This window comes from Bufo gargarizans, chromosome 7 (genome assembly GCF_014858855.1).
Source record: "Bufo gargarizans isolate SCDJY-AF-19 chromosome 7, ASM1485885v1, whole genome shotgun sequence".
NCBI classification, from domain to species: Eukaryota; Metazoa; Chordata; class Amphibia; order Anura; family Bufonidae; genus Bufo; species Bufo gargarizans.
In genome coordinates, this window is record NC_058086.1 from 36126990 (window position 1) to 36144692 (window position 17703).

The window sequence follows — 17703 nt, forward strand, 5'->3', positions numbered from 1 at the left end:
AGGTTATTACTATTCACATGGTGTGTCCCATCACCACAGACCCTGTTTACTCATTCTCTTTATGACTTGGTCTCAAGGTGGTAGGTGGAGGAGACCTGTAGGTGATTGCTGCTGCGTAGGGCAGCTCCACTGTTGTTTCTTAAGAGTTCTGTACTTTCAGCCTTCAGCAATTCTTCAGTGGAAGTAGGTTATTCACTGGAAAACGCTCTGTTTCATAAGGAAACATCAACTGTCTGCTTTTGTCATCTCCATCACTGAACTGAACGTCAGGACCACAGATACAGCCAAGAGATCAATGTCAAGTAAAAAAAAAGATCTTCTTACAGTTTCCAACTACCTTCCTATTAATAAGGCGCTCATAGAAGTCTACTGGCCCAAACTGTACCTACGCAGGACTTCGAAAGAAGAAAATCATGGCATGTTCTATCATATGCCATACAGCAGTTTGTCTATAGGGAAAATAGAATATTATGGAGGGACCATGCCGCAAGCAAGGATGCCTTGTGGATCCATAATGTGCACTATTCAGACAACTTTACCATACACTTGAGACCCAACTATGGAAACAGTAATTTTCCTTCTCATACTGAGTATAGAAGTTGTCACTTCCCTTTTCCTTCTTGACAGATCATATAAAGTGCATTTCTCAGCGGGCGATGGAAGGATGGACAACAGACAATTCCTTCCAGGTTAAGATAAATATTTTATCTGTTGAAACTTTACCGCATCATATCATCATCCAAAGTGAAATGAGTTTGTCCATCTCATCATCCGCATTTAAATTGATATTCCCATCTGGAACATTGATGACACATCTCTAGGATATGACAATGTCAGATAAGTGTGGGTCTCACCTCTGGGACCTGCAACTAGCTGACATTAATACCATTATTCAGTTTTCACTCTGGTCACTAAGCCTCATAATAGGCCGGCATGTCCTGACCTGTAGAAATTACTTTTAAGCAGTTATCTCATTATCACAGGCAAGTTTGCAATGAAAGGTAACATTCTATCTATACATAACTTAAGATCTACCATTCACAATAGGGGAGAATCACAGCTCACATCCTCTCCTTCCCTGAACAATGAACCTCGCACAGGTCATGGAGCATGCTTGCAAGTCACCTCCAGAGTACAATTCCCTAAGATCCATGCGGCTGCTCGTAAAGCATATCTTTAAATGCTGTTGATGTCTGCTCAAGAAAAGACGGTCACCCTCATAATTCATGTATGGCGAATATGAAAAACTGCAATCAGAAAATAAACAGGGAGTATCTGGTTTTAATCAGTAAAATTCCAAGCGTTGGAGCTTTTTGACAGTAAGTTTGCTCCCGGTCCTTAGTGTTGAGGAGCAGAATTCTGGGTGCAGCTCTGGAGCAACTCAGGATCAATACAACATACCGTAAGTAATGTAATTGACAAAGTGGCCATTTCTAAAATTTAAATACTCTCTCTGAAGAAACTGTAATCAATGGTAAAGATGTCCTGCTAAAGCCGTTTTTGGAACTCCCATAGAAATTAATGGAAATGTCCACTTCTCCATTCACAGTGCGGCCAGAAGTGGAACCAGCATCTATCAGACATTTATGGTAAATCCCGTGCATAAACCCATATAACAATGCAGCCACCTCTTTGATTACAAGCTATCGGCGGAGGAAAGGTTGCTGGAATAAGAACATCCATCATAATTCTTTTTTCTTACATGCATTTTTGAAGGCCAAAGGATGACTGGATGTTTTGTAAGGGAACTTGAAGTTTCCCTGAGGTCGGCTTTTTTTTTTTTATTCTTTTTTTTTCTCCATTTCTTCATATCATGCAGGAAGTATAACTATTTTTGTTATTACAAGAGTTTTCTATTGTACCCCAGGACAGGAAATATCACAGCTGATGCAGATCTTCAAGAGAAAGAAGCCAAAATTATACAAGTCTTGTACAATATCTTAAGGAAACCTGAGAACACACACAAGTCTATAGCCCCAATAAGGTGAAAATACTTTTCAGTAAATGTCCATAGCAAAAATATAGTGCAATTACGCCAACTTGAAAGTTTAATGAGCTGAGGGGCACTCGTGTACTCTGAATGTTTGTCGAGCTTCAGAGTAGGGTAACCACTCCGGGTGACATTTTGTAAGGTTTAGGACGAGTACCGTTCAAAGAAGACTGAACTGGTAAAGAGGTCTTCTAGCTTGATTGAAAGGTCTGTATAGGTTTGAAGGGGTTGAAGTTGGGCGTTTTGACATAAAGGAGGGAATTCATCATGAAGGTAATATTCAAAGTCAGTTTTGCTTGAGTCTATGCTTCGCACCAAATTTATCAAATGTTACATGTTGTTTATTAAATTTGGTGCATCACTGTTTTACTACCCCCTTACTAGAGTGACTTTTTGAATTTTTTGTGCCATGTTTCAAGAAAAAAAAGGTTCAGTAACACATTTAGAGTGAAACTCATTAACAGATAACCACTCCCACTTTTCAAAACTGGAGTCCGTTACATTTTTGCACAAATTGCAAAGACCTATTATTTGCAACTTTTTGAAAACAGAATTTCTGGAGTGCAGGGCTGGATACATTATCCCCAAAGTATTTTGCAATGTTGATTTCGTATAATGAAGAAAGTGTGCAGGAACATTTAACTGAAATAAAGGAATCTGCAGCACTCTTCCATTTTGCAAAAAAATCCAAGCTTGATAAAATTGTCGCAATTGTATGCTGCTTAGCTAAATAAATACATCAGATTTTTTTGCAAAATGGAAGAGTGCTGCAGATTCCCTTAATTTGTGCTATACCAACGGACTCTTAATCTGGATCTCGACCTGGGAGCACCACGTCTGGACTACAATTATCGGTACCGGATGCGATTGGACTTTCCCTATGGTGGGGTATGCAGTGCTGCTTACTATGATGTTTAAGGAACATTTAACTGAGCAATGAGGGCACTGGTGGTCAAACAAAAGAGCAGAGGGTAAGGGGAGTCTCTTTGACTGCTAATAAAATTAAAGGGGGTTTGCAGGGAAATATATATTTATTTTTTTAAAGTGCCACATAGGGTAAAAAACAAAACAAAAAAACATCCAACTTAACACTGGTTAACGACCCATGCAAACAATAATATAACAGCATCATAAAAGCTCCAGATTATATTGACCCTTAAAGGGGTTTTCCAAGAACTTATTATTGATGGCCTGTGCTTAAAATAGGTCATGAATATCTGATCGATGGGACTGACTCCTGGCACCCCTGCCGATCAGCTATCTGAAGAGGCCGTGGCACTTCGGCCTCTTCCTAGGCCAGCGAGATCACATTCATTGTTCACATGGTCTAGGCGCAGCTCAGTCACATTCAAGTAAACGGGCCAGGACTACTGTCCACTATACAATGTGGCTCTGCTTGATATGCCATGAGGAAGTGCATTGCAGTTGATCAGCAGGGTGAAGAGAATAAGACACTCATCAATCAGGTATTGATCACTTATCCTGAGGATAGCCCATCAAAATGAAACTCCTGGAAAAGTCCTTTAAAGGGAACCTGTCACCGGGATTTTGTGTATAGAGCTGAGGACATGGGTTGCTAGATGGCCGCTAGCACAACCGCAATACCCAGTCGCCATAGCGCTGTGTGCTTTTATTGGGTAAAAAAAACTATTTGATACATATGCAAATTACCCTGAGATGTGTCCTGTACATGAGATGAGTCAGGGACAGGACTCATCTCAGGTTAATTTGCATATGTATCAAATAGTTTTTTTTACACAATAAAAGCACACAGAGCTATGGGGACTGGGTATCGTGGATGTGCTAGCGGCCATCTAGCAACCCATGTCCTCAGCTCTATACACAAAATCCCGGTGACAGGTCCCCTTTAAACAATCCTTTTATTCATAAATACATGAATGCATGAATACTCTTGATGGAATTGTTCTTGATGGAAATTAGATCTGCTGACGATAGCAAATAACAGAACACAGAGGCAGGCGTTCATACGGTAAGTATGTTCAGGTAAGGTATTATTGGAAGGATAAAAAGATTCTCACTTCAGTTGTTGTGTAAAGATAGGCACAACACTACTGTAGGTCACTAAAGCCCGATGATGCCGATGTCATCAGACTCGTCACAGAAATGGAGGCCAACCCTCAGGAGGTTGAAGTAGAGTGGGGTTCAGCAGTTGAAGACTTTCAATCTACTGTAAAATGGAGATTTTCCGGCGCAAACATGAATGAGATGCTTGTGTCAGGATAATTTCTTTATTATTAAGATGTCCTATGACAACGCATTTTGGAGTGTAAATACTCCTTTTTCAAGTCTGTGTGTATTAGCTTAAAAATGCGTCCAGATGCTCCAGCTTCCCAGCTACCGGAGATGGTCAGTGACAGCTGGGAAGCCATAGCTTTGGAGCATCTGGACGCATTCTCAAGCTGATACCAATAGACTTGAAAAAGGAGTATTTACAGTCTGAAACATGTTGTCATAGGACATTTTTAATAATAAAGAAGTTACCCTGAAACAAAGGTCTCTTGTCCATTTAACAGTGGATTGTAAGTCCTTTCAACTGTGGAACCCCACTTAAAATAAGATATGATCTTGGTTTCAATATTTAAAAAAAAAATGATGAATGTTGACAGAACCCCAAACCTTTCCAGCAAAATTAAGACAAGTAATGGATAGAAGACTTTTATTACAAAAGTAAAGAGGTTTTATTGTCAAATTTGCTAATTTCTCACTATCCCTACAGTGAGTCAACATAGGACTCTCGGAATAGCCTGTTTCAACCCTACAAACCATAAAAACAGCAGTAGCATTTTTGAAAAAAAAATTCACATTTATTTACTGTCAAACAGGTGTTAATCTTTACATTGGATATTAGTGATGGGCTCTTATTAACAGCTGAAGTTTAAAAGAAAACAAATAAAAGATAAGAAATTTTCACTGAAAATGTACACATTTCTTTAATTATAAAATAAATTAATGGCTAAACATAAGCAGAAAAATCATAGAGTAATATTCCAGACTGTTATTTAAAAAATATATATATATTTATGTAGGTCAGGCACGGCTTATTTCAGAATTTATAGAAGTAACTTGTGCCAGGAATCCCTGTTCAATGATTTGCCAGATTTACCAAATTTGTGCAATTAACGGCAACGTTGGCTCATGAATATAATAAAGGCTCTTTAAAAAAAAAAAAAATGCATTTGGCATCAAATTAAAAACAGAAAAAAAATTCAAATATTGACGTGGACCAAAACCGTCATGAAAAGGAATCTTAATAATGAATTGCCTCATTTAATACCACATTAAACAAGCATGTATAAAAAGAAGAAAAAAAAGCTTTGTGCAATCGAGATTTTTCACAATATTTTGTCAATTTCAAAATTATTTAATTGACATTTTATATTTCAAGTTGGACACAAATGTATTTCACCCTAGCAATAGAACAAAATATAATTTATTTGCCATTTGTTTTTCCATGGTAACAGTTCATTGTACAGTTGAGAAAACATATGAAATAAGGCCAGTGGCTTGATTGCTAGTGGTTAGACATGTTTTTAATCTTTTGCCTCAATGGGAAGGATCTGCAGTGACCTGCAAAGCAGGAGGAAAAAAATAAAATAAAACAAAAACATCCTGCAGACTACTCAGAAACAGTATGGTACAGTAAATCGATCCCACAGGATTTCGGAGCCCACATCTTGTATATAATACAACGCAGGCCTCACAAAATGGCAACCATATTTACAAATTCGGTTCTGGAGCTGCTGCAGCAAAAGGCGGATTTGCCGATGTATTTATTTTCCTCCAAAAAGTCTTTTTTTTCAGCAGCAGATAGTTTAAATACCGTGTTGGTACCTCTTTGCTTTGTAACAAATAATCTTAGTATACTCTGTGTATATACAAAGTTTTTTTTTGTTTTTTATTTTTAATTTATTTAAAAAAAATTCACAGAACTGAAAATGTCCATCACTTTCCTACACAATGGAGAGCTGCGAGTCCTTACTAGGCTGCCAATCACAAATAAGGTGGCCTCAGTCGAAGAAATTTGAGTCTTTTAATACCTGCAAGAGCCATTTGCACCCCTATAATCTCTTTTTATTAAAGACTTGTGACTAACTGCATTTGTCCTTCTCTGACATCTCCTTCAGGGACACAGCCTTCTTTGTTTATGGGGATAATATAACCATCGCTGTTGCCCCTGCTTATCTGGTAGTACATCTGAAGATGGTGCCCAGATCCAAGATTTGGCATGCTTTTATAATAAACGTCCTCATTTTCACTCTTCCTAGAGGGCGATAAATCCTCTTCAACGTCAGGGCTACTCTCTGGGTATGGAGAGTCCCGTAGGTTGGGCATACTAGTGTAAAGGGAGTCTCTATTTGGGGATTGAAGATTGTCGTCGGCTTCGGCGGTTAACTGTGACACATAGCTGTCCGTTCCTTCGGTCTTCACTTTTTTCTGTGGGTGATACAGAAGAGAGTGAGTCCGTTGGGGAATAAGTGGTGCTTCTAGCTCTTTGTGGTGAAGTTCCAGCCCTGGGGTATCACCGTGCATTAAAGAGGAAGCATCAGCTACTATGGCGTCGTCTTCGCTGCTGCTTCCCCCTATAACAGTTTTGACAGGCAAGGTTCTCTCCAAATTGTGGTTCTTGCTGCTACATCGCAGGTTATTGTGCACTAGTTCTGAAATGATCATTTTTTCAAATGCTGTATCATTCAGACTTAGTCCACAGTCCACAACTTGTACTCCGTCACCGTAGTTCCCGTTCCGCAGAGAGTAGCTGTTGTTAAAGTTACCATTTAGCGGTAGAGTATCCATGGCACTTGAATCCCTGACATGGTTCAGTGAATGTCCTGAAAGAACAAAACAAAAAAATATATACACAGTTTAGGGGACCTTTTGTTAAGATGGGCAAGCATTTTAGATACAAAAAGAAAATAAATTTAATGTCATCTAGGACAAAGTTTTGGGATACAGCAATTTCTCTACTCATTTTGTTCTCTATTGATAGAAAATTGAGCGCCACATTCGGTAAATGTAGCACTTATATAGTGAAGATTAGATTACTTGAATCCTTTGGAACGGATCATTCCATAATCTTGCACACGGAATGTAAAAAAAAATTATCAAAAAATAAAAACTAACTATAGATTCCATTTCTCGGAAAATACAACAATATAATTTGTCCTAAACAACACTAAATGAATATATATATAAACTAAAGAGATACAGAAAATCAAAGGCAAATGTACAACATAAACCAACAAACCGGCAAGCAACTAATTTAACAATGTCTCTAATGTTTCCCTTTTTCTGGGGTGCAAAAAAAAAAAAAAGAAAAAGAAAAGAACAAAAACAAAAGAAAAAAGTAAAGAAAAAGAATGAAAAAATGGACAAATACACGGACGTTATGAGAAACAAGGACAGCCACCTTTCACACAAGAGACAACAAGGTCCCACAAGCATCATCCACGACATGATGGAGAAGGTGGAAATGACTCACTGTGCACACTCACATTATGTCTGTCTGCTCAGGCTATCTGGGCTAAGTGTAGCTGATGTATAAAAGAAAGTAAAACGATTTATTGCAACAAGATGGATTACTAGGTTTCTCAGCAACTTATTCAGAGCAAGGGTTCAGCAAATAAGTTTACTAGCAATAAACAGCTTTTTTTTTTGTTTGTTTCTGGTTAACGTTCTAGAATTTGCTAATATTCTATCCGCCAGCAAAGGCCCCGGGCTTTTAGAAGTCAAGAGTTTGCCAGCAGCTCTGTTCTGTCTGCATCGGTCACAGTGATACTGCGGAATGAACCCACACAGGCTAATTAAAGTGTTAAAAGCCCAGGGTGAGCATTGGGCAACAAGGTCAAAATGCAGAAATGCCAGGAATTTCTGTAAGCATGGGTCACAGAAATTAACCAAACAAATACCGAATGTAGTAATGAGAAGACATCTCTGCCATGCTCTCATGGATGAAACTGGCAAAAAGTCTACTGGGCATGTGGACGGAATGGTTTCCTTATGGAAAGAAACATGCTCTGGGTTGTAGACAAAAAATGATTTATGGTACACATTAATTTTGTGAATACAACAAAGGAAAAACAAAATGAAGAAATGGAAAAAAAAAGTGACCATTTTATTTTTATTTATTTTTTTATGTTGCAAGCAGCCTGCCCACTTTGAAGCTACTGTGTCTTATGCAAGGCTAAAAGGAGAATGGAACAATGAGAGACGCGGCTGCCACAATGATCATGCTTAAGGCTGCAGCCCGTTGACAAGGCCCTGAATCTAAAATGCAAATTGGTTGGAGTGAGAAAGGCTTGTAGCATTCCGAAATACAAAAACAAAGACAACAAATCTGTTATAATGTACATATATTTTTTTATTACGTGTTACTTTTTGGGTCCTACAAATTGTTTAGGTACTTTCAAGACAACACAAGAGCAGAAGCTCTTATGACAATAGATGTGTAAGGCATAGAACAACCTGGACACTACTTCTAACGCTGTACGATCTAATGAAATTTAAAATAAAAAAATAAAAATATTTTAAGCTTTTTAATGAAATACTACCAAACGCTGTCTCTATGAACTAATGTACAATTTCTTAAGTTTACTGATGTATTGGACTCATTCCACTAAGCTAAAACTTTTTACCAAAATTTTTGCCTAGCTACATTTTTTCATAGACATTTAAGAATGCTACAGACGTCTTTTCACACTTTGGACCGACTTGCATTATTTTATTTTTTTGGCCTATTGATGCATGTCTATATATTTTTGCTCAAATGCCTTTAACTGTGATATGAGAAACTTGATCATTCAGCATATAATTGATCACAACCAAAGTAAATCAGTAACAAAAAAATAATAATATTCTGCACCGTGCAGATTTCTAGGTGTGCAAAATCAATGGCTGAAATTAATGACTGTTGCTAAACAGGCTTTGAATTACAAAAAAATATATAAATTAAATACCTATGCTAGAATTTTTGTAAATTTAACAATTGGTAATTTCTCCTAAAAAGACCAAAAGCTGTACAAGATAGTTTTTTTTTTTTACATTTAGAAAATTAAATTTGTACCCCAATACCTCCTAAGGTACTGGGGGTTCAATGACACTGATGTGCTGCAACAAGCACATAATAAAAGTTTCTCTCATTGGAAGAGTTTTTTAATTTTTTTTGTTCTGCTTGTCACCATGTAATTCACTTGAAGTCTTTCCTTAGCCTGTAGCAAGATTACTGTGGGAATGTAGTAATGATAAGCAAATAAAACATTTCTGCTTGACAGCAATCCTTCAAAAACAGCAAATTATTTCAGCATTGCAAATATATTACCAACTGAGATTGCAGTATATCCATTGCTGTTATCCAAATGTAGACAAAAAAAGTCCAGATTCAATTTGAAATTAATAGTACTTTGACTTTGACTACAGATTGTGAACCACTTGCCCGCTGAGTCTATGTCATGATTGAGAATTATGTTTTAAATGTGCCTGTTTAAAAACCATGCTGAAAAAATTTACATTTGATAGGCAAAGTTAAGTTTTACTCCCATACTTGTCTCTCTGTAGTTCGCTAGAGGAAAGCATAAAGTAAGGAAAAAAGGAAAAAAAAAAAAAAAGAAAAAACGAGAGAACAGAAAGGACAGACTAACGTTAAAAAATTGAATTAAGTGTTACACACTTTACAATCAGCAGAACAACGGATGAAAAAAAAATTCCATCTAGATATAAAATATATAACACACACTTAACACTAACACAACTACAAAGGTGCACTAGCACTACTGAAAAACAAAAATGATACAAGATATTGGTGTAGACATTATGGTTTATAGACCGGCATGAAGCTGCACTATACTATAGTCTGCGCCGGTTAACACGTCAATTTGGCACAATACGTTACGCCCTTGTGCAATGAGAAATCTATTCCAGATGCTAAAATTCCTCAAAGCTAATACTGCGCCTAGTATGATAGAGAGCTGTACCTCTACGGGAAAAATATCTTGATGGTGGGCTCTTGGACCTTCAGTGTCAGTCCTGAAATAGTATATTAAGATTTATGCCACCTGTGTCAAAAACATGGATAATTACAGGTAAATACCGGTAACAACACTATAATATAGTGCAGTTTTAAAAAAGGCCGGCATAGACAGTGCTGCACGTCTGTTAATACTTAGGATAGAGAGAGATCTGCAGGTCTATAAGTTTATCTTAAGGAATGTGCTGAGCGACAGAATGAATAAATTAAGTAGAAGCACACCTGGTGGGTTAAACACAGGAGCAGTAGGGGTATTACATACAACAGTTTCGGCGAGCAGTGTGTTATAGGGGTTGTTAGTGCCGTGGGGTCGAAGAAGAGGGTTTGTTAGTAGATAATTGCCAGTCATTCCTAAGGTAAAGAAAAAATATATAAGACATCAGTTTTAATGTGACGTCGAGAAGCACAAACAGCCCTCTTTCCCAATTAAAAAAAAAAGAAAGAAAATGAAAACGAAAATGAAAATAAAATTGGAAAAAAAAAATAGCTTTGGGTGTTGATGAGCAGCTCTGCAGTTGTCAACTATAACTCAGCTCAAAAGACGGGATTATATTTGAACAGCTAATTTGTATGAGAAAATGGAGCATTGTGGCAAAGTTTGACTAATTCACAGGTGCTTTCAAAAATCCCTAAAGTAAACACCATCCAAGAGTGACATTTAATAATTTACACAGAATTACTGTCAGACAAGAAGGGTAATTAAAGGCATGGAAATTGACGTAATGTTTCAAGATGCAGCAGCTAGAAAAAAATCCTTAAACCTTTTTTTTTTTTGCGAGTGATGAGGGAATTCTATGTTTAATGAATATTTTAGCATTGGGGCAATCCCTAATGAAAACATCTGTGTTAATAAAAAAGGATGGCAAAAGAAAAAAAAAAAAAAAAAAAAAAAAAAATGAAAAGAAAAGAAAAACAAATATGAGAGAAAGCAAGATAAAATTTGCAAAAAAGGGCAATGTTTATGCAAAAGAGACATGCTGCGAAAGGAGGACATTTTCAAAGCACGTTTAAACACAAAAAAAACCCCAAAAACATACAGACAAAACAAATTCCAACACATCCCTTGCAATTACAAATACTCGGTTACAGGGCATAAAGAACAATTTTTAGCACTTTAGTAGTGAAAAGAAATTGACATGTGGCAAATACTTACATAAAAAAGTACAACAAGGCAGGACAATAAAATAACAGAAAAAAAAATGTAAATAAATAAATAAATAAAATAAAAAAGTGTGGGCAGGATATTTCATTTGCTTGAGTTGTACTTTTTGGGAACTGTGTTCTCATAAGTAAACTCAAATTATATAAACATAGATACTAAAAATAAATAAATAAATATATATATATATATATATATATATATATACATACATACACACACACACACACACACACATACACATATATACACACACACACACACACACACACACATACACAGGCTGATTTATTAAAGACCCCCATTTTAGACGCCAGTCTTAACCCCAATACCTGGCGGTGGATCCGCCAGAATTATGTAGGAGCGACGGCCTCTACATAACTTCGGCGGACCCACCACCACTTCTAAATGTAGGACAGCTTCACGCCCACTTTTTTAAACCTGCTGCGAGCAGGGAAAAGTCTCAGATTGCAGTGCAAAGGACCTTTGCGCCAACATCTGCGCCAGAAATACACCTAATATAGTTGTATGTCTGGTGAGTATATGACCCTCATAGTTTTAAAAGATATGGGTCAAATTTGATTAGCAAAGTATATAAATGGTTTAAAGGGGTTGTCTGACATTTTAATACTGATGGTCTATTCTCAGGATAGGTTATCAATATCAGATTGGAGGGAATCCGAGACCTGCCACCCTTGCAGATAAGCTGTTTGAGGAAACCGAGGTGCTCCAGTGAGCGCTGCAGCCTCTTAGGCCTGTGACGTCATGTTTATTGGTCACTTGGCCTAGGAGCAGCCCAACTCTTATTCACATGAATGGGTCTGAGCTGAAATATGAAGCACAGTCGCTGTACAATGTACGGCGCTGTGCTTGGCAAGCTGTGGGGAGGCAACAACGCTCCGCCTCCTCAAACAGCTGATCAGTGGGTGTGCCTGGTGTCGGACAACTGCCGTTGAGGATAGGTTACCGATATTAAACACTCGGAAAACCCCTTCAAAACATATTTTAAATGCAATCAATAAATTAGTAAATTGAGTGAATTAAAGGGGTATTTCATCAAAATCAAATTATTGTGCTGTCCCATGGCTTGCAAATGGCTAAAAAACAACAAAATTATACAACCTGTGCGCTAATTCTTACTACTGTTAATGACACGGCAGGAAATGGCTGGGCATGCTGGCTAAGACGAATCATCGATGCAACCAGTGATTGGCAGCCATTTCCTGCCTTGCTGAGAACAGGAGCAGGAAGTGGAGCACAGCGGGGGCAGAGGCTACATCAGAACAGCGGTATTGGGGGATCAGCAATGTGCATATAAGATTTTTTATTAGTTTAATCCATTTGCAGGCCGTGGTTGTTTTGATTGTGCTTGAATACCTCTTTAAGGGCCGATGAAAGATGAGAAAAAATAAATAAATAAAACGAAATCTTTCCCAAAACAATAGCACTTAATTGTTCGTCATGCACAGATCAAAACTATCCTGGCAGTCAACTAGTTTTACGTGTTAGGGCTGGGGGTGCATAATAGCATTTTCAGCCCCCTCGTATTTTACTGAGCATACTTATAGCTACATATAAATGGTGCCAATGCTGCAGATGAGCCCAGACTCTGGAACCCAAGGAGGCCTAAAGGTCAATACCACATTCTAGTAGAAAATTATTCATTCATTTCTTTTTGCAAACCCTATTGGTCACAATTTTGGCCCAGGAGCGGGGGTAATTTACCTTGGTTAAGCGTTGATGTGCTGTTTATGTCACCTGAGATGAAGGAAGATTCGGATTGTTTTCTCACTGTGTCATTCCACATTCTTCTGATCCGACTCTGCGGGCAAAAACAAAATAATTAATTTTTGAAGTTTTCATTTTTGCTAAGTGCATAGGGCACACTTAGGCAGCTGAAAATATCCATGGAATGGCAGTGACATTTGCTGCAGTTAAAGTCCTGCCGTATGCCAATTGATTATTATGGGACAGAGTTACGAAGGTGGGTGTGCGGAATATTACATAAATCGAAAAAACACCCACAGCAAGTATTTAAAAGACGGGGAAAAAAAGGGGGGGGGGGGCTGTATTTGCCGTCTAGATCACTGTAATGAGGAGACAATTAGTATATCTGAACTGTGAGTCTCTAAAGGGTTGCTATAAATAAGGTTAATTAAAAACGCTGTCAACTTCTTTGTTACCTGGGTGCCAGAGGAATATCGAGCGCTGGTTCTTGCAGTTGAAGCTTTCACCACGCTGTGAGGGCTTTCGGTTGGAAGACCACCACAGCAGTAAGTGTGCCTGAAACACTTGCTGTACTCCTTGCGTACCTGTGAAAGGAATACAATTTTAAGCAAGGGAGAAATAGAAAAGCTTGAACGTAGGCCCTTTCATCTGGCGATTTTAATGGGTTTGTTTATTCGCCCATTGATTTACTGCAGCGGAGTCAACAAAAGTAGCAGCTGACATTCTTAGAGAACTTAATTAGCATCTGTCTTGTGTAGCGGCTCTCTAGGGTCATAACGAAATACAAAAGTTTCTTTCATTAGCTAAACTTTTGACTGAATTGGAATTCAAAGGACCACAGCAAAGCTACTTTAGACTGGAATTGGCAAAGGTCTGAAATTATTATGGTTATCTCCACCATCAAAAAGACACCCGGATCATAAAATCATGACATGTAAATGAATACAGATCATCAAACTTTAGATAAAGGGCAACTAACATGAAGGAAGACCTAGGAAATAGGTAATAGTATTCAATAAACATTCAAAAACACATGACTGCAAACATACCCATTCCCCGTAGTCATGGGTAAGTTGTTCAGAGGGTCCTTGGTTTAACATTATAGGACATTACATGCAAGTCCTTTAAAGGAGTTGTCCAGGCATACTCTCCCATATGATCTGACTAGGCATGAAGAGATGCAATTACATACTGGGATCATAGTTGCAGAGGTAAGTGTTGGATGGCTATCAAGTACTGTACATCGGTGGTATTTGAATCAACAGGACACTTACACCTTACCTGATGGATGTGGACAGTTGCATCTCTCCATGCCGGACGTCAAATCTTGTGGGACTGTAGGCCTGGACAAGACTTTTAAAAGACTTTGTCCCAAAATGTAAACTTATCTCCTATTTTGTGTCTGATCATTGCAGGTTCTACACCTGGGACCCCCCCAAGGACCATGAGAACAGGGGTTCTGTGTTCCCCACATATTACTGGAGCTGCAGTTGACATTCCACTCTTCTCTATAGGACTGCTGGAGATTGCAGAGTCCTGTGCTCTGTTTCTCTTCGGCAGTCCAATAAAGCGGAATGAAGCAGGAATATGAACGTTCCGTCTCTACTAAGTTTAGTTCTTGGGACAAATATTTTAACAGAAAGTGACATTCATACAAGTTTATTTTTCAGAGGAGCAACTTTTTTAGACTAAGGAACCCAACAGGTGTCCCCCGAATCACAGCTAGAAGGTGGTAGGAAGGAATAGCTACCAATGAACTATGCCTCGCATAGACTTGGAGGAGATACATAAAAGGTCAAACTCAGGTCCTCACCATTCTTTGGAATACCCATACTACTACCCCTACAAATCTACTAAAGAACATTGCCCTCATTGCTGAGTCCAATAACGTCCAACAGCAGCTGCATCCAAAGGTATAACTAAATACAGAGAGCAGCAGCAGTCTGTCTCTTGCCCTGAAATATTAGCTTGTAGGGACAATATGGGTCAAACAGATTAGAACAATTCAATCAGTCTGTAGTGTCTAAGATGAAGGTTTGTGCGGTTCAGCACTATAGTAAAACAACTATTGTCATGACTTTTACTCAGTTGAACCCTTTCAGCTCCAGAGAATTTTCCATTTTTGCCTTCATACTTTTTACTCCCTGCCTTTCCCAGATCCATAACTTTTTTTTATAACTTTTTCCATACACATAGCTGCTCTCCCTCTTATTCTCCAAGTCAGTAGGATTACAACAATACCACATTTATATATATATATTTTTTTAAGTATTTTTTCTATTCATTGCCATATTCTGAGCCCTATAACTTTTTTTTTTCATAGTTAGGTCAAAGGAGCTGTATGAGGGCTCACTTTTTGAGGGGAGATCTGTAGATTTTATTGATACCATTTAAGAGTGTACACAACTTTTTGATCACTTTTTAATACATTTTTTGGTGGAGGTGAAGCAGAAAAAATGGCCAATAGGCAGTTTTTATTTGTTCGTGGCATTCACTGTGCTGGATAAATAGGTTTATATATCAATAGTATGGTCATTATAGGACATGGCGATGCCTATGATCTTTATTTAAATTCAAATTATCAGGATGAGGGGGAGGCGATCTGAATTTATATATATTTTTTATAAACTTTTTTTTTTTTAAGTCACCTTAGGTGACTATAAGAAGCAGTCATTAGATAGTTTCTACAACACATTGCGCATTGAATTGCTAATGTAATTAATTGTAGATTTGCTATATTCTTATAGAGTCCTGCCACCTGCAGGGCTCAATAGGAACTACAGCTCTAAGAGCCCTGGTTTCTTCATAGAGACAAAGGTTTTCCGAGACAACCAATGGTTCCACCAATCAACACATGTGGGAGCTGTTAAGGACCCAGGAGCGCACCACTTCTGGGTTTTCCACTCTCAGTTGCTGTAGTCACATTTGACCATGCCATCTGAGGGGTTATATGTCTGTAATTGGCATTATTGCCGATCCCAGACATCAGCCCCGGGTGACTGCTGTGTTAAACATTAGGCAACCGGCGGCTATAGCACTCGCTCCGGAACAGGCATCATCTTTAAAGGGAACCTGTCAACGGGATTTTGTGTATAGAGCTGAGGACATGGGTTGCTAGATGGTCGCTATCACATCTGCAATACCCAGTCCCCTTAGCTCTGTGTGCTTTTATTGTGTAAAAAAACAATTTAATACATATGCAAATTAACCTGAGATTAGTCCTGTCCCTGAGATGTGTCCAGCGTGAAGGAGCCCAGCACCGCCCGCATCCTCCGAATCTCCTCCTTGCTCCCTGACGTCAGAAAACTAGAGCGCTGTAATCTCGCAATGCGGGAGCTAGCACATGTGCAGTGTCGTCATAGTGTTCCTTCCCTGTGCTGGCATCAGCCTCAGGGAACGAACTGCGCATGCGCTAGCTCACGCATCGCGAGATTACGGCGCTCTAGCTTTCTGAAGTCGGGGAGCAAGGAGGAGATTCTGAGGATGCGGGGCGGTGCTAGGCTCCTTCACACTGGACTCATCTCGGGGACAGGACTCATTTCAGGTTAATTTGCATATGTATCAAATAGTTTTTTTTACACAATAAAAGCACACAGAGCTATGGGGACTGGGTATTGCGGATGTGCTAGCGGCCATCTAGCAACCCATGTCCTCAGCTCTATACACAAAATCCCGGTGACAGGTTCCCTTTAAAAAGACTAGTTTGGCATACTTGTATGACAGTGGTTATCAAGGGGTTAAGATAAATGTAAGACTCTAGTTTTATACTTAGTTTTCGCTCTGTCTTGGTGCAAATTATTTCCTTGCACAATCCGAAAAGAATCCAACAAGAGCCTTGCACAGAGAAAGGCTGTTATGCACAAGAAAATGTCTATCCTCCAAGTCCATGACCTTATCTTACTGTCAGTGTTCAAAAGAATTGTGAAAGCGCTATATGTTTGTGAATGCCGGCAGTGTCTGTTCAAGCCTGGAGTATTTTTATACTGCCATATCCTTAAGCAATTTAAAAGTTGGGAAAAGAAAGCTTTCTTTACGGAATAAAATTATCACATATCCGCAGCTACAGACAGCACCTATGACTCACTGTACAGTATACCTTTCTTTAAAAATAGCTTAAGAAATTGCAATACGTTGACCCAGGATAGGAATCAAGACTACCTTATTTTCTGAATTATGATGCACAGCTAGACCCTTCTTACAGAAAAGCATGATGGAACTTGTAGTTTAAAATTACCTTGAGAGACACGGTCTCAGAATTTGAGAAGGAACAGTAATGGATATTAACTGCCTTAAAACATCTCAGAGCTAGGACAATACCAATCAAAATTGCATTTTGCCCAAATAACCCCAGTCGCCAGGACCAGCTCTCTTCATACCTATATTGCTAGAAATGCACATTATCTGTCTGTATTGCACATCCCCCTGTCATTACTGGCAAAATTACAGCTTGCTCAGAGCAGATAGGAACGCAACGTTATCATCTTGTCAAGTCAGAAACATAATAGTTTTCATTTTCACAATTCTCTCTCAATTCGGTGACCAACTAGTAATAATGGAATACAAAAAAAAAAAAAAGGGGGAGGACAGCATAATATGTAGAAACGTTGCACCTTAGAACACCATCTATAAGATTTGAGAAAAGGCATACAGTATAAAAAAACAAGCGCAAGAACAAAAACACTACACTTTTCTTTGTGCCAAACCCTAAAATGTCAACGTTATCCACATTCTACTGTAAGTACTGTAGGTTATAGGTGCTGTCTCATGAAAAACACAATATTATAC

General features: G+C 38.5%; 1 protein-coding gene across 8 annotated transcripts in view; it reads right to left on the bottom strand.

The window, feature by feature from the left end:
* Positions 1-4650: 4650 nt before the first annotated feature.
* The window catches only part of ADGRL2 (adhesion G protein-coupled receptor L2), a 180514-nt gene continuing 167461 nt past the window's right edge, over positions 4651-17703 (bottom strand). For 4 of the 8 annotated variants that reach the window (XM_044301911.1, XM_044301908.1, XM_044301910.1 and 1 more), the window contains 3 exons: positions 13374-13502; positions 12916-13012; positions 4651-6840 (listed from right to left, as the gene is read on the bottom strand). In XM_044301911.1, coding sequence (XP_044157846.1) covers positions 6086-6840; positions 12916-13012; positions 13374-13502 — 981 coding nt within the window. In that variant the 3' untranslated portion in view covers positions 4651-6085. Of the gene's footprint in view, positions 6841-9978; positions 10060-10253; positions 10383-12915; positions 13013-13373; positions 13503-17703 lie in introns of all 8 variants that reach the window. The other 4 variants (XM_044301914.1, XM_044301913.1, XM_044301915.1 and 1 more) reach the window with 3 other exon arrangements.